The sequence below is a fragment of the Protopterus annectens genome, chromosome 3.part1 (genome assembly GCF_019279795.1).
Source record: "Protopterus annectens isolate FY-2018-M chromosome 3.part1, PAN1.0, whole genome shotgun sequence".
NCBI lineage: Eukaryota > Metazoa > Chordata > Ceratodontiformes > Protopteridae > Protopterus > Protopterus annectens.
Window position 1 is genome coordinate 380,277,860 of NC_056732.1, and position 23,374 is coordinate 380,301,233.

General features: G+C 39.6%; 1 protein-coding gene across 1 annotated transcript in view; it reads left to right on the top strand.

Annotated features, from left to right (window-relative positions):
* FKBP14 (FKBP prolyl isomerase 14) overlaps positions 1 to 23,374 on the top strand; it is a 257,727-nt gene that overhangs the window by 25,811 nt on the left and 208,542 nt on the right. Inside the window, exon 2 of the mRNA XM_044066847.1 lies at positions 23,021 to 23,172. Within this exon, the coding sequence (XP_043922782.1) occupies positions 23,021 to 23,172 (152 nt within the window). The remainder of the gene's footprint in view (positions 1 to 23,020; positions 23,173 to 23,374) is intronic.

Sequence of the window (23,374 nt, forward strand, 5' to 3'; positions counted from 1 at the left end):
ATATGCTTACATTTACATGCCTCGCCAGGATTTGCATCTGCACAGTGATTGGCACTCCAGTAGTACTACATTTGTTTCCTTTTTTGCTGTATTTTAGCACCTTTTATATCTAGTAGTTTGCTGAATCCTTCTCTAAATATCCCACCTACAGTTGATTTATCTCTACAATGTTTGGTATTTCAATTATAGTCCTACCTCTCGACTGTCCAGATTTTTGCTTCATATTTTTGGTGTGTTCATTATAGGAATTTTGACAAAGCACTGAAGATTGAAGTCACTAAATAAGTATTTGAGTTTCTGACCTCTTAACCTTTGGAAAATGCATGCTAACACAAATACAGTTCTACAAGCATCTTTTTTTAAGTTTAAAGGCAATATTTAAAATCTGTTCCTATTTTGGACCCTTTATCCCGCCATTATTTTAGGCTTTGTGTAGATTTCTTGCACCAAGAAGTTGAAGTTGATGGATATGATGATAGTCCGTTTAGAATTAATTTCCGTTTTTTTTTTCAGCTGATAACATTAAACTTGGAAAGACCTTACTATGCCTGGACAATTCAGTTTCAATATCCCGTCTTAAAAGAATTGCATTCCCAAAAAACATCTTCCCAGTTATATCTGTCTATCCCTTCACATCTCCAGCATTTGCTGTCTACTGGAGGAAAATTTATCTGAAATCTGCATGGGATTTAAAATATTTGTGCAAACAGTTCCAAGCAAAAAATCACAACCCTTCTGGAGTTGTTGCTTTGTTTTGAGCAATATAGATGTCCTCCCTTTGTTTGTGTTTTTTATATACATTACCCTTCCACTCCCTCCTACCCAGTCTTTTCTAACCTCTGACTTTCACAGGTGTCATGCAGCATTTTTTATACCCTTGCCTTATTAATTGTGTTTTTTCTAACAACAACCAGTGGTCTAGACTTGATTAAGACTCTTACCAGAGCTGTTTTCACGTAGCACACTTATCCCTTTCTTTTTGCTATACTGTGCCTTCAGTACCAGGGACTGATAAGTCTCTAACCTGCAGTCCAAACTGCTGCTTGTCCTAGTCCCTCTCACCTTTCCACATCTGGTTATTTGCTCTTCATTCCCTTTGCTGATTTTTCTGCAGCAAATTCCACCCCCTCTTTGACTAGTTTCTATACACCTTATTCTCAATTCCAGTGTTCAAAAAGACAAACCCAAACAGAAAAAACAATTTAAACTGAACAGAGAAGGAAGCCACATCACTAAACCACCACAGTTCCATGTTTAAAAAAATAAATCCAGAGTAGTAATAGAGTGGTTAGTTCCAAAGACCAGAGAAAATATATCTCTCAAAGACCAGAGAAAATATATCTCTCAAATGGTCACATATTCTAAGTGCCCTCTCTGTCTTGCATATGTAAAAACTAGGGCACTACGAACATGTGCAAGGTAAAACATTTTTTTGGTCTTACAATTGCATGTCCTAGGGCAAAAAATTCTTCCATAACCCTTCACTGAAACGTGTATGGATAGTAATTACAATTTAAAATAATTCATCATCAAATGAGTTCTTTCTCCCTATGACATTTAGGTTTTACCCTTTCCAAATTGTTCTTTATATTCTCTCCCTTCTAAATGTCAGTAAGGGACAGTCACCTAGTTTTACCATGTGTAAACTCCGTTTTCAAAACTTTCCAGTTGTTCCTTAAAATGTCGGATAATTCTAACTTCATTATTACAGGTGATTATACATCCTTTATTAAATCTGGTGTCATTGACTTATCTTATCAACTCCACTCGTACCTAATAAAGGTTTATATACTTGGGTCAGCGTTTTTATGCCTGACCTCCTCAAAAATATTTTTCAGAAAATAGAGGGTAATCCCTATTTAGTAATATGTCCTTCAGCATCTCCCCTCTCCCCTTATTTTTCAAAAGTTTCAGGTTCAGATATCATCCTAGCTAACCAAACAAGCTGCCCTTTTATGAGTGCTCTCTTTTGGTGAGGAAGGTGACAACTTTCAAAATGGTGTAAAGAATTAGAATAGGTAGGCTTTCTTTAAAGACTTGAGGTGAACTGCTTGTTCACATGATCGGTTCTTAATTCAACATTAAAATTAGTTAGTCATAGGATTTAGTCATTGTAAAACTAAATAAGGCGATTAAATTAAATTATTAATATAAGCAAAAAATGTCTAATTTAGCATCTCTGCCTTTGCAAAAAATAACTGTCATCAAGAAAACCTCCATAGAGGCTCTGATTCACTAAAAGGTGAGTTAAACATACAAGTCATGCTCCAGTAAGCCAAGACCATATTTGCAAGTAAGGGGGCACAAGCGCCCCCCATTGCAACACCTTTAACCTGTTTGTGAATGGTTCCTTCAAACCAGATGAAGTCATTTAGGACAATTTCCATCAAGGTAGGCAGGGTCACTCAGTCCACTGTTAAGACATAAATATAATGTGAACCACTTCAGACCTGTATTGTGAGGGATAACAGAGAACAGGACTTTAATATCGATGGTAACTAATGTTAAATTATTGTCAAATGGTGTCAAGTGTGTATTTTACTAAAACTCTCAGGAGTCTTTGTAAATATGTATCTCTTTATCCAGTATGTTCTTTAACTTTATATGAATAAATCTGCTACCCTGTGTGTTTTCAACCCTTTAGCATTAACAGTGGGGCAAATGGGAGATCCTCCACATTTTTGTGAATTTTGGGAATTCCGAAACTTGAAGGTAAACTAGGGAAGTCATTTTAATATCATTAAATTCATCCATCGTCAGTAGTTCATCCAATAACTGTTCCTGGATAGCCCTATCTATTGTCAAATAAGAAATATTCAACTGATTCCTGGAACTCTCATTGTATCGATCAGAAAACAATAACCCCTCTGTACAAACAGGATGATCTGTATAGTCCATGACAACCATTCCCCCTCCCTTGTCCTGTTTCATACATCTGATAATTGGTACTAAGCTCATCTAAAATTCTCATTTCTGTAGTCAAAATACTAGAAAAGTTCTCACCATTGTTGTGGCGATAAATCATTCTGATATCATGTTCACACATGTTCTCAAAGAGTGTAGGGTGTCTGGGGGTGGGGGGGTTGTACAGACTTGTTTTTTTACAGGTTTGAATGTTTACATTTTTTTGTTCCAGGTTATCGAAAATCACAATACAATTTTACTTTCTCATAGACATTTTATATCAATAATGGTCTTGGCTAAATTGCACTACCTTGTAGGCACAAATGTTAACCCTTTCTCAAAAAGGGAAGCATGGTCTGTGGTAATGTCTGTCGTACTATAAAGTCCTTTTTTAAATTTGTAATAATCTTGGGCTCCATAGGGGTTAATCGTTCCTGTTCTAACTTCTCATCCTCTGTGGCAGTGAAGAATTCCTGCTAGTATTAATAACCCTGATTCTCCTGGTAGTCTCTTATTTTGTAATTGCTCCGATCCTCGAAGAGGAGGCAGGTCCAAAGGGACATCAGAAATATTGTTGCCCCCCCTACAGCTTGTTTCAGTGGAAAAATCATTAGTACAAGACTCCAGTATTACTGACTTTAGGGTGTGAAGGCCAAGTCACTGGATACATTCTTGTCTGAGTAATCTCAGATTCTAGTTGTTCCATTGCTTGCTGGTTATGCTGCATGAAACGTTTCATGAGTTCTAATCCCTGTTGGTCAAACAGAGCCAGTAGTTCTTAGTGTAAAACTAATCCCTCATTGAGACTTGAGGAGAATTTCCAGGATCTCAGCCCTTTAGGCACAATACGTAGTTTCACATATTCTCAAAAATAACTATTCTTTGAGTTGCAGCTTATGATATTTCATAAGCTTGTTCTCAAATGTTTTTAACTGCTGCAAAACAAAGTCCATTAAGTTCAATAGATTGTATTGTTGAACCAAAATTTATGCTGTTTTTAAAGCGGTTCACTCTTGGACCATCATTTGTATTGCCATTAGCTGCAACCTGCTGCAACAATCTCTCTGGGGGAAAGTTTAGCGAATGTTCAAATCTCCCTGCTGTGTCTTGCAGGGAGGTGGGGGGTTAGACATGAAAAAAAACTAGGTGACCATTCATTAGTGACCATTTAGGAGAGAGAGAAATGTAAACCTTTGAGAACAAGCTTACAAAATGTCAGAAGCTGCAACTGAAGAATAGCTATGTTCAAAGAATGTGAAACTAGAGATCCTGGAAATTTCCCTTGGGTCCATTGAGGGATTTGTTTTACACCAAGAATTACTGGCTCTTGACCAACAGAGATTCAAACTCGTGGACTGTTTCATGTTGCATAACCAGCAAGCCATGGAACATCTAGAATCTGAGATTACTCAGACAAGAACATATCCAGTGATTTTTAGCCTTTGAAGCACATAAAATGAAATATAATTTGATTTTTACCTGTATTGATAAAATGCTCGAAGTCAAGGTAAGAAAACAACAAAAGTTGATCTGTGATAAAACTGATTACAGTAGCAAAAAAGCATATCCTGCACCCCCTAAAGTCAGTAATATTATGATTTATACTAATGATTTTTCCATTGAAATGTAAGCTGAAGAGGCACCAATGTTTCTGATGTTATCTTTGATTCTGCCTCCTCATCAGCGCAATTACAAAATGAGGAGAAAGACTACCAGGGGAATCGGCAGGGTTTTTACTAGCATGAATTCCAACACAGGAATTCCCCACTGTCACAGGAACTATTAACCTCTATGGGCCCAAGATTAATACTAATTAAAGAATTTTTATAGCTTACAATTATAGTTTGAAAAGACATTACCACGGAGCATGCTTCCCTTTTTGATAAAGGGTTAACATCTGTGCCAACAAGAAAGGGCAATTTAGCTAAGACCATTATTATAAAAATGCTTGAGAAAGTTAAATCTTAATGGGATTTTTGATAGTGGGGAACAAAACAAAGTGAACATTTGAAGCCTTTAAAAAAAGTGTACACACACGCACACACACTCACCTTGTCAACTCTTTTTATATGAGAAAATGTGTGAGCATGATGTTATAGGCACAATAATGGTGAGAACTTTTTCCTTATATTTTGAGTACAGAAAGGCGAATTTTAGATTAGCTTAGTACCAATCATGCCATCCGATGTGTGAAACCGGACAAAGGAAGGGGAATGTTGTCGAGCAAGATGGGAGTTACTGTTTTCTGTAAGTACAGAGTTCCAGGAACCAGTTGAATATTTCTTATGTGAGAATAAATAGGGCTATCCAGGAGGTGTTGTTGGATGAACTACTGACAACGGATGAAATTAATGATGTTAATTTATTTCTCTAGGTTAATTTGAATTTTCGGGATCCCCAAATTTCAAAAAAGATACCCCATTTTGCTCCACTGTTGATGCTAAGGGGTCAAGGATGCACAGGAAAGCCAGATTTATTGATATAAAGTTGAAGAACATCTTCAATAGAGATGCATATTAACAAAGACTCCTGGGACTTTACGCAACAACACATTTGACAATAATTTAATATTTGTTACCATCAATATTAAAAACCCATTCTCTTTTATCCCTCACTATTCATGTATGGAGTGGTTCACATTATATATGTTTATAGCAGGGACTGAGTGATAGGCTGGTAAAGGTCCTGCCTACACTGATGGAAGTTGTCATAGACAACTTTATTTGGTTTGAAGGAACCATTCTCAAACGGGTTAAAGGTGTTGCAGTGGGGGCCGCTTGTGCCCCCTTTATTTGCAAATATAGTAATTGTTTACTGGGAGCATGCCAATGTGTTTAATTCACCTTTTAGTGAATCATGGAACCTCTGTGGACGTTTTCTTGATGACATAGTTATTTTTTGGAAAGGCAGTGATAGTGATACTAAATTAGACACATTTTTTGGTTAATACAGCTGACTTCCTTAGTCATAGGATTTTGTCATTGTAAAACTATTTGGATGTTTAGTTAAGATCTGATACATGAACAAGCAGTTCCCCACAAATCTTTACAGAATTGAGTTAAGATCTGATACATGAACAAGCAGTTCCCCTCAAGTCTTTACAGAAATGTGTGTTCTTTTCTGGATTTATCAAGTACAAAACATCATCTATGAATAAAGCTCACTTTTCTTGATTGTCATACCAGTTAAATCCTTTAAGTCCCTTAGTTTTTTCCCCACTAGTGGGTATAAATTTAAAGGCAATAACAAATAAAGAACAAAGAAGACACCCTTTTCTAGCTCCTCTTTTTAAATATAGCTTTTTTCAGAGAGGAAGCCTACCACTTCAAGCCTTGCCTCTGATCCTTCACATATTCTGATATTGCCCTACTCATAAAATCCCAGCTGACTTTATCGAATGTCTTCCGTGTCAAAACCCACCAGCAATACTGGTGTTCTCTTAAGCTCTGCTTCCCCTCTGGAAAATTACTGAAAATTAATGCTGTCAAATGTTTGCCTCTCACAAAACCACATTGATCATATCCATCACTTTTGTCAACAGTTAGTTTTGCCATTCTGTTAGTTAGTGTAGACATTAACACCTTAGAATCATGGTTTAAAACTGAAATGGATCCTTATGCATCTGGGTCTTGAGGGTCTTTGCACTGGATAATACAGCCACCACAGCTTTCTTACAAGATGCTAGCCCTCCGACTAAGAAACCGTCCAGACCTGTATCATTTTTTCCCGTTCCAAACTTCTACAGGAATTCCATCTGTTCCTGGAGGCTTTCCTGTTGATTTGTTTCCCAATCCACAGAATAAAGGGTAACGGATACTGCATTCCTTAGATGTGCAGAGACAACTTAGATTCTACTTGGACATGACTGAACCTCAAATGAAATCTGAACAACTGCTGGTGGCATTTGCTGCAGGGGCAGAGGGGAAGGCTGTTTCAAAGCAAACCATTTCTAAATGGATAAGCCATTGCATTCATTTCTGCTATAAGCACCATGGAAAACCTATCTCCCAGGGGATCAGACCTCACTCCACCAGGGATGCATCTACCTCTACAGCCTTTCTCAGAGGCGTGTCTACCAGGAACATCCTAGAAGCTGCTACCTGGAGTTCCGTAGATACTTTTACCCAGCAATTATCATTTGCCAATTTTCTCCAAATCCAGAGCTGGCTTTGCCACTGCCGTCTTGCACGGCCTTATAGCTGGCCCTAATGCTACATACATCTGTTTCTGTGACATGTAACTCCTGCCCTGGCTAGCCCAGTTATTGTACCTTGGAAAATGTAGGGAATATGTAAATTATGTATGGGTCCCTACTACTGAATTCACATCTGTCTTGCCATTCTTGTATGTTTTTTTCAGAAGTCTACCATCTTTTGTTATAGTTTCCCTTCTAGGTCCCACTGATGCATCCTTATTGCAATTCAGGTTCTAGTCCCACCCATAAATAGTGTTCCTTACTGAAAAATTATTTCTTCTCCCAAAATTCTCTTGAGCTGTAAAGTAGCGGCTTTAGGTGGATAAATGAATGCTAGTGTAGTCTTCTTCCCTTTTTTCCTCCCCTGCCAGCAATGCCTTACTACCACAAATCTACATTTATTGTCTTTGGTCACTGCTGTGGCTCTTGTAGCAGTCAGCTTTTTCCTTTAGCCCGATAGTCTGTTGAATGTCCACTTTTTAAAATCTTTTCTTTGTCAAATTCATATGCTTATTTCTAATAGTGTCTCATGCAACATAGTTATTTACATACTGCACTTCTTAATATAATTTGATACTCTTTTTGCTTTTTATCTGTACTTGTCAAGCCATTTAAATTCCATGATAATATGGAGAGAGTAGCCATTATAATAGAAAGCGTGTTCACACCTGTTGTACATGACTATTCTCTTTTTATAGGTTCATAGATGTGTACTAGGCTAATGACCACAAGGGCTTTTTTCAGCCTAGCTGTTCATCCAGAACAAAGTGTAAGCAGGGGTCTGGGAAGAACCATTCACAGGCTTTAAGGTACCATTAGAAACATAGGTGCCAAACCAGAGATGAATTTCCTGTTCCCCATCCAGTTGTCTGAGTTATGCTTGAATTGGGTTAAGGAGGAACTCCGTTTCACGTGGAAAGGGAGCCTGTTCCAGAGTAGGGGATAGTCTCCGGGCTACATGCCTGTCTCTTCAGTGGGTCGTAGTTATATCACAGGCAAGGTTTAAGTCTTTAGAAACAGGTAATTCTGGCACTGTCTGCTTTGCGGATATGGAGGAGGTCCATCAGGGTGAGGTTTGACACTGCCTTGTATACCAGGCATAAACCTCTGCCCTCAACAGCCTGTCTGAGACTGAATATGGGGTTAGGGCCTTGGCAGTCTGCATAGTACATGTTCATTATGACCTGTATTCTTTTAATGAGGAACCTCTGTGGACGTTCCAATTGTTGGAGGTGCCTGGTTGGGTACATTCCAAAGAGGGCATTGTAGTCAATGACATGTCTGAATGCTGAATACAGTGGAACAGTGACCTTCTTGGACCTAAATGCCATACATTACTTTGCAAGTTGTGCAACACACAATTATTTCCTCACTGCTGTAGACCTGTGATTGTCAAAGGCTAGATTACTGTCTGTGTGTCTCCATGTCTCTGACTACTGAGTCAGCTGTTAGGGGCATTTAATCCAGTATGATGGCTACCAGGGTGGATGATTTTCCATTATGCATTTCTTGGAATTTAGTTTAGTCTGTGGCTCTGACCGAAGTTTTGACTGTCAGCACTTCCTGGAAAACTGTCTGTGGGGGATTCTATACCTTGACATTGGCCTTGACTCTAGAGAAGTAAATACCAAAAAGAAGCACTCCCAGGACTGATCCCTAAGGGACTCTACTTGCAACTGGCCTCATCACAGAGGTGGATTTCTCAGTTCTAACTTCCTTTGTCCTGTTTGTGAGCCAGCTGGCTGTCCACCAGGTGACCAAAGGGTTTATACCTAACCTATTGAGTTTGTCAACAATGCCTGAGTGTGGGTTTTTTCAGATTCTTTGGTCAGGTCAAGGTAGCCAGTGTGAACCATTTTACCCTCTTCCATTGCTTTGGTGACCATCTCAGAGAAATCCACCTGGTTGAATATGCTTGACCTGTTCTTGGCTAAACCAAATTGGGTTGTGCCCAATGTTTGGAGGTTTCCTATGTCATTGATCATTTCCATGATCATTCTTTCCATCGCTTCACATATAATCTAGTGAGACTTATGGTCTGTAGTTTCCAGGGTCTGTAGGTGGCCCACCTTTGACCTTTGCTGTTATCCATCCATTCATGAGTTATGATGTCTGTTTGGAGGTTGCAGTTAAATAGCAATTCCAGAGGGCCTGATAGGTCATGTTTTATGCCATGTATTGTGGGACTCTGGGCCAATCAATGCAGTGATGTTCTTCATGTTTCACTGTTGGTCATTACATTTGGGTTATCTGCTTGCAGTAGTCCTCAGTCGGCCTGATTAACAAAGTCTTGGGTCCTGCATCGGTTGCTGTCCCTTCTTCCATGACGTCAGGTCATCAGGGGTATAAAACATGCAGCCGACGCCATTACATCATTCTTTCTTGCTGTGCGGTGCCTGAAGCAGAAGCAGGTCCACAAGTGCAGGTCGGCTGACTCCTGAAATTTTCGTTTTCAAGTTTCAGAACCAAAGTCTTCAACTAAAGCACTGGGGTTCCTAAAAAATGCAAAGATAAAGACGGAGACAAGCCGCCGAGGTCCAAAGCTGTCAACGACGCTTCTAAGCCAGTCGTCAGTTCGCGGTAATCGGTGAGGCGCTTTTGTAGCCCCTGATACCCGCTACTTTCGAGTCCAGAATGCTGCGAGATGCTTCAACTGTGGAACCTGCGGATGTCTCTACCTTGGATGGGACCGGAGCCACTGTGCAGGCACTGGCTTCTGAGGGTGTACGGACTTGCATAATAAATCAACGCCTCCTTCTTCATTTAGGCCAAAATCTCGAACCATGCCTAAGAAACCGATGCCCAGGCCTCTATGCCTAAAAAACAAATAAGAATGGCTGAAGATCTTGTAACTCTAATTAGGGGAAGCCAACCTTCCCCTTCTAAGAGACCTAGGACTGAAGTTGTTTATGAATCTTCTGAACAGGATTCTGATTTTTCTGATGATCTGGATTTGCCCTTATCTACTTATGAGGATTCGGATGCAGATTCCCTCTGATTCCCCTCTAGAGGATTTTTCTTTTGGTGAGACCTTACATACTCTAAGGGAGCATTTCCACTGGGAAAGCCAGGATTTTTCTCATTCAAAAAAGAGGCTTAGGGATTTCTTACTCCTGCCTCAGCATAGGCCTTTAGCTATACCTCCTGTACTAGACATTGTTGTTGATGATGCCTTTTCAGAATCTAGTTTGGCCCCTGACTCTTGCCTCCTGCTCCCAGAAAACCTGACCGATATTGCAGGGTTCCTGATTCTCACAAGTTCCTTTTTAAAAATCCTATTGCGGATCCAGAGACAAGAATGTATTTATACTAATTTATTTGTTATCAAATTTTGTACAGGAAATTCAACCTAACAGGTTTGATATATCTTTTGATGGGTTACAATATGGACAAACAGTTTCTTTTTTGGATATTCATTTGCAAGGTGTTGTTGGAAAACATGTTGGCACAAGTATTCATAGGAAATTTGGTTTGCCACATGATTTTTTGATGGGTACTAGTTGTCACCCTAAACATACCATTGAAGCATTACCGTGTGGTGAATTTTTGAGAATTTCCTGCTTATGTAATGATGATGATATATTTATGAAGGAAATACAGTATACTAGAACTATGTTTATAAAAAGACAGTATGATGTTAAATTGATTGATTTGGATATCCAAAATGTACTGAATATTAGATATAATACTAGACCTTTATTAAAAAATAGAGGCAATAGTTATGGTGGTTGTAGTATAAAAAAAGAGAATTTATTTTTAGTCTCTACTTATAATGTTTGTAGTGATAGTATTAAAAAACATGTAGTACATTTTTGGGAATTTTTAAAGAATTTTGGTGAACTTAATTTAATGGATAAAAAATTAGTTTTTTCTTACAAAAGGGGTAGAGAAATTAAGGACATGGTAGTACATACAAAATTTTTTAGACCCGAGTTGAAATTATGTCATCATATTGCTAGTGGAGGCATGTTATCATGAGGCAAATGTAGTGGTTGTCCATATATAATTAATTTTTTTCCCTATATTAATATTAGTTTTAGACCTGATGGGACATATAACTGTAGGACTGAGAGAGTTATTTATGCCATAAAATGTAGATGTGATGAGTTTTATATCGGTCAAACTAAGAGAATGTTTAAGATTAGATGAACATTTGAGAGATAGGATAAATAAGTTAGAGAGTCCTTTAGCTCAACATTTTTATGAATATCATGGTGGCCAATGTGATGGTCTAAAAGCGACTATTTTGCAACAAGTTGGTTGTAAGTGATTTTGATGTAAATATGATCAAGAAATTGGTTCTAAAAAAAGAAACCATTTTTATTTTAAAATATAACACCTTGATACCCAAAGGTCTGAATACAGACTGTTGTTGGAGAAGTGTGGTTTAAAACAGTTCTATCTTAATTGTGTGATTGCTTTATTGTTTAATGAATAATGATTGTAGCTGGCATTATTTAAACTGCATCTATATGTGGTTTGTTACTCCTTGAAGGCTTACTGTGGCTGAGGCGCTAGAGAAATAAAGAAGCTTTTTTTACCTTGGTTGTGACGTTTTGTGGTGTAGCAATTTGGGTCCAGCTGTTGTTCGTAGATATTACAGGGTTCCTGATTCTCACAAATTCCTTTTTAAAAGTCCTATTGTGGATCCAGTGACAAGGGCATTAAGGCTTCTACTGCAAAAAAATCCTACCCCCTCTGATAGACTCCAGGGTGCTGGATAGATGGGGTAAGAAAGTTTGCACTTCTGCAACCTTGGCCATTAGGGCTTTAAACTGCCAGTTTCGTATGTCAAAGTATCAACAGCATGTTATTGGATTGCTTAAACAGAAAATGGTGTTACTTCCTGACTGTGCTGAAAATAATTACATGATTTAATGCATTCTGCTGAACAGGTTGGAAAACATACTTTGCAATGTGGATTTGATTCATTAGAGGCCTCTTGCAGGGCTGCTGTTACTGGGTCTGTGCTCAGAAGGCATGCTTGGCTTAAGGAGCAAGGGTTGCCTGTTCATGTTAAAGCTAAATTGTTGGATGCTCCCCTAAATCAGGACCGCCTGTTTGGCAACAAGGCTGAGGAAGTTCTTAAAAAGATGGAAGATAAAGCTAAATCTATGCAAACTGTTAACGATTTCTTACAAGTTCAGCCTCCTGGATTTAGTAGGCGCTGGCCCTGTAAAATTGGTCCTTTCCAGCCCCTTCCAGGTCTTCTCAAGCCAAACCCAGACACAACAGAAACCCCAGGTTTCAGTCCCAAGGGACATACAAGACTAGGCAGTGGGGGGGTTTCCGCACCCAAACCTGGGAGTAGTAAGACTCCCCCCTATGGAAAACTGTCTGTGACTTGCTTTTAAAACTTCCGAGCACTTCCCAACTGAATACTCCTTTAGGCGGAAAGATTGGTCTGCAGGCCAGAAACTGGGAACTCATTACACAGGACAAGTGGGTTTTAAATATAGTGTCCCAAAGATTTCTTTTCCATGCATTACCAACACCAAGTGGGTGGCCAGATCTACCCCCAAATCAGTGGGCAGAGGCCCAAAATCAAGTTTTCTCTCTGTCTCTCTGTCTCTCTCTCTCTGTCTCTCTCTCTGTCTCTCTCTCTCTGTCTCTCTCTCTCTTACAAACATGGGGGCTATTCAGTTGGTACCGGAAGAGGAAAAGGGACAAGGTTTCTATTCGAGACTTTTCTGGTACCCAGGAAAGGCAATACATGGCGTCCTATCCTGGACCTTTCTATTCTAAACACCTTTCTGGTGATGTCAAAACTCAAAATGCTGACTCTTCACCAGCTGCTTCCTATGCTAGGCAAGGATGCATGGTTGGCAACACTAGACTTAGGGATGTGCAGGTATGCTTCTTTTATCAGGGAGTCTTGCAGACAATACCTACGCTTCAAAGCAGACTACATGCACCATCAGTTTTCTGCACTGCCCTTTGGCTTATCTACTGTGCCCAGGGTGTTCAGTCATTGCATTTTGCAGGCAAAGAAATATTCAAATATACCCATACCTGGACTATTGGCTAATTCAGGCAGAAAGCAAGGACATTCTTTTGAATCATCTGGCTTTTGTTCAAAGGGTACTGACTTGTCTGGCTTCACCATAAACGAAAAGAAATCCCATTATATTCCTGGTAGCAAGCTTGAATACAACTTCCCAGATGGCTTTCCTCACTCCAGAGAAACTGATTCATTTGACAACTTACTTCAAAAAAGTGGCCACAAAAACCCAGCTATCTGCAAGGAGAATACTGCAAGCCTTGGGGTTCATGGCCTCCTGCATTCTTCTAATTCCATATGCAAGGCTGCATATGAGGAAACTACAATGGTATCTCAAAAGCCTATGATGTCAACATTCACAGGATGTAGAAGCAAGGATTCCTATCATACCTTCCCTATGCCTAGAGTTCCTTTGGTGGGCAGAGGCCTGCCACCAAAACAGGGGACTACCATTCACATTACCCCCTGATGCCCACATCTTAACAGACGCATCAGACTATGCATGGGGGGCTCACCTGGCAGGGAAGTGCTTTCAGGGCAAATGGAACCCAAGTTAAATGCACCCAAACATAAATCAAAAGGAATTGTTAGCTGTACAGAATGCTCTGACAGCCTTCAAGGACTACATTCTTCCAGGACAACTAATGGTAAAGACTGACAACACCACTGTCGTGATACATAAACAAGTGGGGAGGTACACATTCTTACCCCCTCTGCAGACTAGATATGGCATTGTGGAACACAGCCTTGAGCTACCAAGTGAATCTACAGGCTCAGTTCCTGCCAGGAAAACTAAATACATTGGCAGACTAAGCAGAAACCTCATGGACTCACATGAGTGGAAACTGGAACCAAGGATTTTCAGCATGTTGACAAGCAAACGGCCCAGATGTAGACCTGTTTGCCTCCCCCCAGAACCATCAACTGGACAAATTTTACACAAGCATTCCCCACAAGCTAGCTTGGAAATATCCTTCAGCTGGAAAAACCTATCAGTTTATGCTTTTCCTCCTCTGCCTCTGCTCTCCAAGGTACTACTAAAGATCAAACAGGACAAGCCAAGGACAATTTTAATTGCAACAAACTGGCCTCACCAACACTGGTACCCACTCTTGCGCAGTGTGTCACGCTTGACTCCTTGGCACCTGCCTCAGACTCCTTCCTTGTTGTCTCAGCAGGAGAACCAGATTCTGCACCCTCAGCTGCAAACCCTGAACCTAGCAGCCTGGCTAATTACCTAATCTCACCTTTACCATCCCTCAGTAAATCGGTGATGGATATCATTTTAGAGGCAAGGAGGCCTAGTACTAGAAAATCTTATGCTGCAAAATGGAAAAGATTCTGTGCCTGGAACCAAGCTCAAGGAATGAACGCAGCAGTGCCCAATTTACCTCCGATTCTACAATACTTGACTGAGATGCTTCATAAGGGCCTGTCTTTTTCCTCCATCAAAATTCATGCCTCAGCCATTTCAGATAATTATAGCACATAGCCTCCACTCTTCTTTCACCCACTGCTCAAGCAGTTCCTCAGAGGGGCCAAAATTGTAAGGCCACCCAGAAGAGCTACAACTCCAGCCTGGGATCTTAACTTGGAGAAACTCACTCTTCCTCCTTTCGAGCCAGCTACTACTGCAGATTTAAAATGTATTTCCTGGAAAACAGCTTTCCTTTTAGCAATCACTTCTGCAAGAAGGGTATCTGAATCACAGGCCCTTATGGTAGTGGAACCTTCATCTTTCATGTGGACAGGGTGTCCCTCAGAACCAATCCCTCCTTCATGCCCAAGGTGGTATCCAGTGTGGCTCTTAATCAGTCCATTCATTTGCCTACCTTCTTTCCTAACCCACAGAACAAAGGAGAATGAATGCTGCACTCTTTAGATGTGCACAGACAGCTTAGATTCTACTTGGACAGGACTAAACCTCAAAGGAAATCTGAACAACTGCTGGTAGCATTTGCTGCAGGAGCAGAGGGGAAGGCTATTTCAAAACAACCCATTTTTAAATGAGTAATCCATTGCATTCATTTCTGCTATAAGCACCATGGAAAACCTATCCACCAGGTGATCAGATCTCACTCCAGGGCTGCATCTACTTCTGCAGCCTTTCTCGAGGGCGTCCCTACTAGGGACATCCTAGAAGGTGCTACCTGGAGTTCTGTACATACTTTCACCAAGCATTATCATTTGCCAATTTTCTCTAAATCCAGAGCTCGTTTTGCCACTGCCACTGCAGTCTTGCAGGGCCTTATAGTTGGTCCTAATTCTATTTAAACCCCTCCTCCCAACCTTAGCTTTGGGAATCTACCCAAATGTAATGACTGCAACAGTGAAACACAAAGAACATAGTACAGTTGTGTACACTTACCATAAATATAGATGTTAGAGTGTATTCACTGTTGCAGTCCTGGTTACCCTCCCTCCAGTCCCTTCTTTTGGCTATACCTCTGTTCTCACTTACTATGCTCTAAAAGCTTTTTGGTATGTTTGCTTTTTTGTTGGAGGTATATCCTTGTATTTATAGATTTGATTGCTTCCCATTAGGGGGGCACCTGACATCTGGGGCAAGAAAAACTGATGTAATGGCATCTGCTGCATGTTTTATACCCATGACGACCTGACGTCATGGAAGAAGGGACAGCAACCGACGCAGGACCCAAGACTTTGTTAATCTGGCCGACTTGAGGGCTACTGCAAGCAGATAACCCAAATGTAATGATTGCAACAGTGAATACACTCTAACATCTACATTTATGGGAAGTGTACACAACTGTACTTTCTTGGCCTTTCAGAGAACAATAAGGACCTATTCCCTAATGAATGGTAGGGGAGTTGCATTTGATGCTATTTCCTGAGAGGAAGTTGCGGGGCAGAGGGGTAAATCTACCAGTAGGTTTCCTATATCCTCTGCCTCAGTATGCACGCAATTGTGTATTGCCTTTAGGGTTGTGGACATGGCTACAAAATGCCTTATAGTTGTCCTGGGAGGCCATATTTAACTCAAATTTGGCTTTAGTGAACTTTGTCCATTTGAGAGTGCTTTTATCCTGCTAGGTGCTATGTCTCCTAATTTTGTGCCATGATTTTCTTCCACCTTTTTATACAGCCTATTGATGCTGTGATTCCATAAGACTGGCTTGTTTTTTTGAGTTGGTTCACTACTACTTCCTGGTGGGTACAGCTGCTTCTCTGAAGCTACTAACATGCTTGTACATGGTTTCTTTGAACAGTTCAATGTAAGCAACAGTGCTGTCAAGGTTTATGGGGGCTTGAAATTTTGTTAATCACTTAATAGTAGGAAGTTGGCCTTAGAATAGTTCCTAAACATTCCATGGTTAGATGGGTTTCTAGGTTTTATTTTTACGACAATTTTGTTGTCTGACCTTACCAGAGAAGATGTTACACTAGGGGCATGCAACACTCTTCCATATTAGTGAGAACCAAATCCAGTATGTTTGCGCTCCTGGACGGCATATTGACAGTCTGGTCCAGGAAGTTTGTGTTTACAAAATTCCAGGACTATCTCTACCTGCATATATATGATTCATAGTTAATAGTGGGGCAATTAAAGTCACCCATGAATACGGTATTGGCTATGATATTTAGTGTTCCCAGTAAGCTTAAATGCATGGTATGGGTTTCCTGGGTCATAGAGGGGGACCTATAGCTTGCAAGGTAGTAGTATGAGATTTTGCCTACAGTTTGTATGTTGAGAAGCTCAAGTGCATTGTCCTTTAGTCCCTCTCTGTGTAGTAGCTGGTGTAAATTATGTGGAATGCATTATAGCCTTGCACTGCTGGTTTGCTCTTCTCAGCATTAAACCATTTCTCAATGACTGCACAGACATCAGCATCCTCCAAGATGAGGATAGCTTGTAGGGAGTGGAGTAATTTATATTTCCATCTTTTAGCTTACACGCACACATTAATGCTTAGCGGGCTGATCTCTTGTGTATTTCTTATCTCCTTTTGGACCTATGTCACATGTTTTTCAAAACTTATTGCTTCAGTAAAAGCAGTCAAAAACTAAATACGTTTTCAGAACCCACATTCCCTTTTTAACTTGGAACAAATTTTCAATTGAAATGTATAGCTCCAGGGAGTAGTTTTCCCAAATCGATGGCTGCACCCACAAGTATTAACTAATCTAAAATTATCAGGCAAATGCAAAAGACAAGAACAACTGGAATCCAAAAACGTACCACGGAGCCCTTGTACCAGCAACAACAAGTAGGTAGTCTTAACGAATTTATTTATCACAAGCGTTACGCACAAAGGTGCAGCTTCCTCAGAGAAAACAAATTAACAATGAGGTAAAAGTGCACGCCCCTTTTATACAAAGCAAAAGGGAAATGACAACATGATAAGGTGAAACTCATTGTAGTAATTGGTAAACAAGTAGAAGCCTTCACAAGAACAACTTGTTCCTCAAAGAGAAAATGCAAACATTAATTCATGTTAATAATAAGCATTTCAAAGTGTGGAATGTTACCAAAGAAATAAACAACATATTTAAAATTCTTAAAATATGTGGAAGAAATCATAACATTAAAGTAAAAATCCAACATAAAAAGTCATTCAAATAGCAACTCATAAAAAAGTAAGTATAATATGCAGTAATGGATTAAATCTTAGTAAAAAAGTAATGGTAATCCATTATAGGTATGAACCATAATGAGCAACTGTGTACCTTAAAGATATTATTGTATAAACAACAATAATAACTAAAATCTAGGCAATATTTAACATGAGAGGTGCTACAACAAAGGCACGTCACAAGTCAGAAACAAAAAAATTTTTGTATATTTTAAAAAAAAGTCTTTATGTATGCATAAGAAAGTAAGGAATATCTACAAAGGGGGGTACTACCTTAAATAACTCCTCAATTTGAGTACTGCTGAGATGTTACAGTTTTCGTTTAAACCCGGGTAGCAAAATGCGTCTAAACGCAGTTGCCACTCCAGTTCACGTACTTCTAAGAGTAGAGTTATTGGGCCTCCCCGGATGTTATTGGTCACTTGATCTATGGCCATAAACGAGAAAGAGTGCCCAGGGTGGTTGGCAATGTGTTTAGCCAAAGCGTTAACGTCAGAGTTTTTCTTAATTGCATACATATGCTCATAGACACGGTCCCTAAGTCTGCGATCAGTCTTTCCCAGATAAAATGAGGGACAGCAATCACAAAGAGCCAGGTATACAACTGATCTACTTTCACAGTTGAGTGGAACTTGGATTAAAACTTCCTGTCCCTTATAGTGTAGGTCTGCCCTACCTTCATTTTGTAACACCAGTTGCAAAACCACATGGGTACATCCCTGTGCCTGTTAAAGGTTTTTTTAGTTAGGTCCCTCTGTAGAAGTTCCTTAAGATTGTTGTTCCTCTTGAAGACAAAATTAGGACAGGGGCCTAATTTCTCAGAGAGGCCAGGACTCCCCAAGATAAATTGCCAGTTTTTCTTAATCAATGCAGTGGTAGTCTGAGTGTTAAGACTAAATGTGTGGACGTAACTAATGGCAAAATCGCATACATGGTTGGTCAGAGAGATGTCATTAGGAGAGGGGGAACACTCAATGGGTGACAGTAGTGTGTTGTTAGAACTAAGGTCAAGTAGTACATGGCTTTGCAAGATAGGTTTATAAACCCCGTTTATCCTTTTGGCTGTAACTTCAAGCCTAATTTCATCAATGAGATTCCTCAGGTAACCCCTATTAAGGAACATGTTACACAAAAGTGTGCATTCGTTCTGAAAGGTGTCAAAATCACTACACATTCTAACAGCCCTAACCATTTGGCCCTTCACAATAGATTTCTTTTGTTTGAAGGGATGGTGGCTTGTGAAGTGCAGGAACGAATTACAGTAAGTTGGCTTTCTGTAAACACAAGATGTGTAGGTGTTCTCTTCCTTTCTCAACTTTACATCGAGGTAATCGATTTCTACAGGTGAAAAATTAGAAGTGAATTTCAAGAAGTCAGTAGTACCATTTAGAAACTGTAAGAAGTCTACGGCTTCAGTGTCATTACCATGGAAGAGGATGAAAATATCATCCAGGTAACGTGTGTAAAATTTCACTGTCTGCATCCTTTCACTGGAAAAAAGGAAGTTCTTTTCCCAAAAACCCATAAAGAAGTTGGCGACTGAGGCCCCACAAGGCGAGCCCATCGCCACGCCTTTTTTCTGTAAAAAGTAATCCTTATCAAAAAGGAAATAATTACATGAAAGGACTATGTCCAAGACTTCTGTAACCAAGTCAATTTCAGTCTGTGGTGCTCCACAGTCTAAAAGCAGGAGGGAAATCCATTCCACAGCTTCTTGGTGTGGAATGGAGGTGTATAAGTCAACAACGTCGATGGTGAGAAAATTATTCCCATCATCGAACGGAATGTTGTTGAAGTTGTCTAAAAAAGACCAGGAGTCTTTACATACACCCCGAAGGTCCTTCAGGTATTTAGACAGGATAGTGTCTACCAATCTGGCTGGGATATGTCATAGATGATCTACCATCAACCAGCGCCGCATGGGGATTATTGACATCCTTATGGACCTTGGGGATGCCAAACATGACTGGAATTTTTGGCATAGAGATGTCGATGTAATTGTAAGTTTCTATGTCAATCTTACCCTGCAAGAACAAGTCACGGAAGACGCCCCTCATCATACTATGGGTACGGTGTATTTCATTGAGAGAAGCAGGGGAATAGGCAGGTGTGTTAAGGACATCGAGCATTTTTTCGTTAGAGTGAATTGTCCATAATTACAAGTCCACCCCCTTTATCAGGTTTGACTACTCGAACTGGGTAATGGCATAATTCATCTAAGAGGGAGACTTGTTCTTTAGTAATGTTATACCGTGGAGTTTCGGTATAACTATTACACGCCTTAAAGGAATGTCTGATGTCTGCTTCACAGATCCTTTCAAAAAGCTGGAGAGAAGGGTGGATGGGGGGGTTATACACACTCGGTAGTTTGAGAGAATCATGTGGCAAGGCAACTTCATTGCTAAACAGTAACTTGAAATTTAACTTTCGGACAAAGCATTTTAGTTCAATAAGTTCCTTGGATATGTCACCCATTTTACTAGGGACAAATGTGTAACCAAGGGAAAGTAACTCAACTAATTCCTCCCTTAGTTCCAAGTCTGTGAAATTGTAAATAGTGAAGTCCCCTTTACGGTTAAGTATAATTCTTGGACCTTGATGTAGGAAACAAGGGTTAAGGTCAGCAGTCATGGTGAAGGAGGAAGAGACACCTGCTGTGTAAGAGAAATGAGAGTCGAACAGTCAAGAACTGAGAGACCAGGGAAGCTTCTTCGCTTCTATCTCTTGTTGTGAAACTGTCGGTGATTGCGGTTGCCTAAAAACTGTTGTTGTTTTGTTAGTATTGGTCCTATTTGTGTTGGTGTTATTATTGCCTTGATTACCCTTCTTAAACCCTTTAATCCTGTCACTGCGTCTAGGGCCTACCTCGTCCACTCCTACCTCATCTTCGTGAAAGTGAGGGCTGGCCGAGACAGGGTGGGGTGCAGGGTTAGGATGTTCCTGGTGGGTACTAGTAGTAGTGTTGTGAGATTCAGAAGCCTGTAATTTAGGATATGCAACGTTATCCTGATAAGCCAATCTGTCTCTGACTAATTTTTTATTTTTGTTAAGCTTTAGTTTGACAAGAAGCGTGTTAATACTAGAAAGGGTACGGTCATAGTCGAACCTGTACCTACCAAAATTCAAGTCTGCTTTAATCTCCTTGTCTAAAACATCAATCTCCTTCAGGAGAACACAAACATGTTGGTTATAATGTTTCACAATAAGCTGTAACAGGTCTAAACCTTGCTGTTGAAATAAGTCTTTTAAGTCACAAAGGAAATTGTTGTTGATTAAGCCTGAAGGAGAAAAAGTACTACGTAGACCTTTTGGAACAAGTTTCTCATGAATGCACTGGTTAAAGTGACCAATCTCAAGCTGTAACTTTTTAAGTTTGAGAATTTTACTGTCAAAGATCTTTAGTTTATTGGACAGTGACTCATTACTTGAAATGTCCAATAAACTAAAGATTGGTTACTTTAACCAGTGCATTCATGAGAAACTTGTTCCAAAAGGTCTACGTAGTACTTTTTCTCCTTCAGGCTTAATCAACAACAACAATTTCCTTTGTGACTTAAAAGACTTATTTCAACAGCAAGGTTTAGACCTGTTACAGCTTATTGTGAAACATTATAACCAACATGTTTGTGTTCTCCTGAAGGAGATTGATGTTTTAGACAAGGAGATTAAAGCAGACTTGAATTTTAGGTACAGGTTCACTATGACCGCACTTTCTAGTATTAACACGCTTCTTGTCAAACTAAAGCTTAACAAAATAAAAATTAGTCAGAGACAGATTGGCTTATCAGGATAACGCTGCATATCCTAAATTACAGGCTTCTGAATCTCACAACACTACTACTAGTACCACCAGGAACATCCTAACCCTGCACCCCACTGTCTCGCCAGCCCTCACTTTCACGAAGATGAGGTAGGAGGACAGGTAGGCCCTAGATGCAGTGACAGGATTAAAGGGTTTAAGAAGGTAATCAAGGCAATAACACCAACACAAATAGGACCAATACTAACAAAACAACAACAGTTGTTATTTAAACTGTCTCGCTATGTTAAACTCATTTAACATAGCGAGACACTAAAAAAGCAACGGAGATCTTGCTTTCTCCGTTGCTTTTTAAAACTGTCTCGCTATGTTAAATGGGTTTAACATAGCGAGACAGCTTTAAAATAAGCAATGGAGATCTCCGTTGCTTATTTTAAAGCTGTCTCGCTATGTTAAACCCATTTAACATAGCGAGACAGTGTTAAACGAGTTATACTAATGGAAAAAAGTCCGGGTGACCGGACCTTTTTCCATTAGTATAACTCGATTTACAACGGGCACGCTGGCCAATCAGCGTGCATGTTTTGGGGGGATCATGGTATAATATCAGGTATCCCATGTCACATTTCTTAAAGTATATTACCTCCAACTTAGGAAGATCATTTTCCATTTTGCATTATGTTTTTTTGAATCATTAACAGCAGTACGTCTTAACAGTATGTCTTCTCTGAAAAGAGGTTGCTAACCTGTTGAGACGATGGGTGGGTGGATGGATTGATGGATAGAAACATTGGTGGACTGATGGAGAGATTGATGGATCGATTATAACTACTGTAGTATTAGACCAGCCTTCATCTGTATTAAGAGCAATTAAAAAGTTTTATTTTGCCTAGCTCTAATATTACATTTTGTTTAATGTCATTCAGAAATGAATATATCACAGGACCAGAATTACCATAGGGATTCTACTTCTGATGCTCTTACATTTCAAATAGCAATGCATAATACTTCAAGGATTGTTTTGCAAGTTTCAGAGTTGGATCTTCACTGCACTTACAGAACTGCTAGTCAGCCAAGCCACACCTCCAGTCTTGACTACAAGCCTTGTGCAGCATTAACATTTTTATTACTACAGCATTTCACTGTGGCCACTGTCCTGTATTTGCTTGATTGCCCAATACATCAGAGATCTGCAGCAGACATTTACCTTGTCTCCAATATTTTTTTTTTAAATTGGAGTAGCAGAACATTGTATTTACCCTTGTCCCTTTTCTCTGTTAAATGCTTTGGAATTTTTTTGCTATTGAAGTGTTGAGCAGGTTGCTTTTAAAATTGCAAATCATTGAAACTGACACAAAGTGAAAGTATTGCTAATAGTCTGTGACTTTCCTCTTGTGTCCTTGTTACAGGAAACCATGGCTGAAGGTTGGACATTAAAAGGATCTATCCTAAGATGATTGCATAGTACCTTCTTTTGTTGGTGTAGATCTGTACTGCATCAGTTGATTTATAGTTTGATTTTTAAATATTAAAGTAATGGTAAACCTGTGCATTTTATCTTTCAGTCGCAAACAAAAGGATGGGAATCCTGTGTGGTTTACACTTGGCATAAAAGAAGTCATCAAAGGCTGGGACAAAGGTTTAAAGGATATGTGTATTAGAGAGAAACGGAAGTTAACTGTTCCCCCAGATCTTGCATATGGAAAAGAAGGGAAAGGTAATTTGAACAATTGTATTAATCTTGTAAGGCAGTCTAGATACACTACAGTTTAGTGTTTTTATTTTTAAAACTCAACTTTTTTCCCCAGAGATACTATACACAGGACCAAAAGCTTTTGTTAGCCATACAACACATTGTTGGGCCATAGATTGATTTGGGGGAAGTTAGGCTGCTCCCCCCACAGTATATGCAATATGTA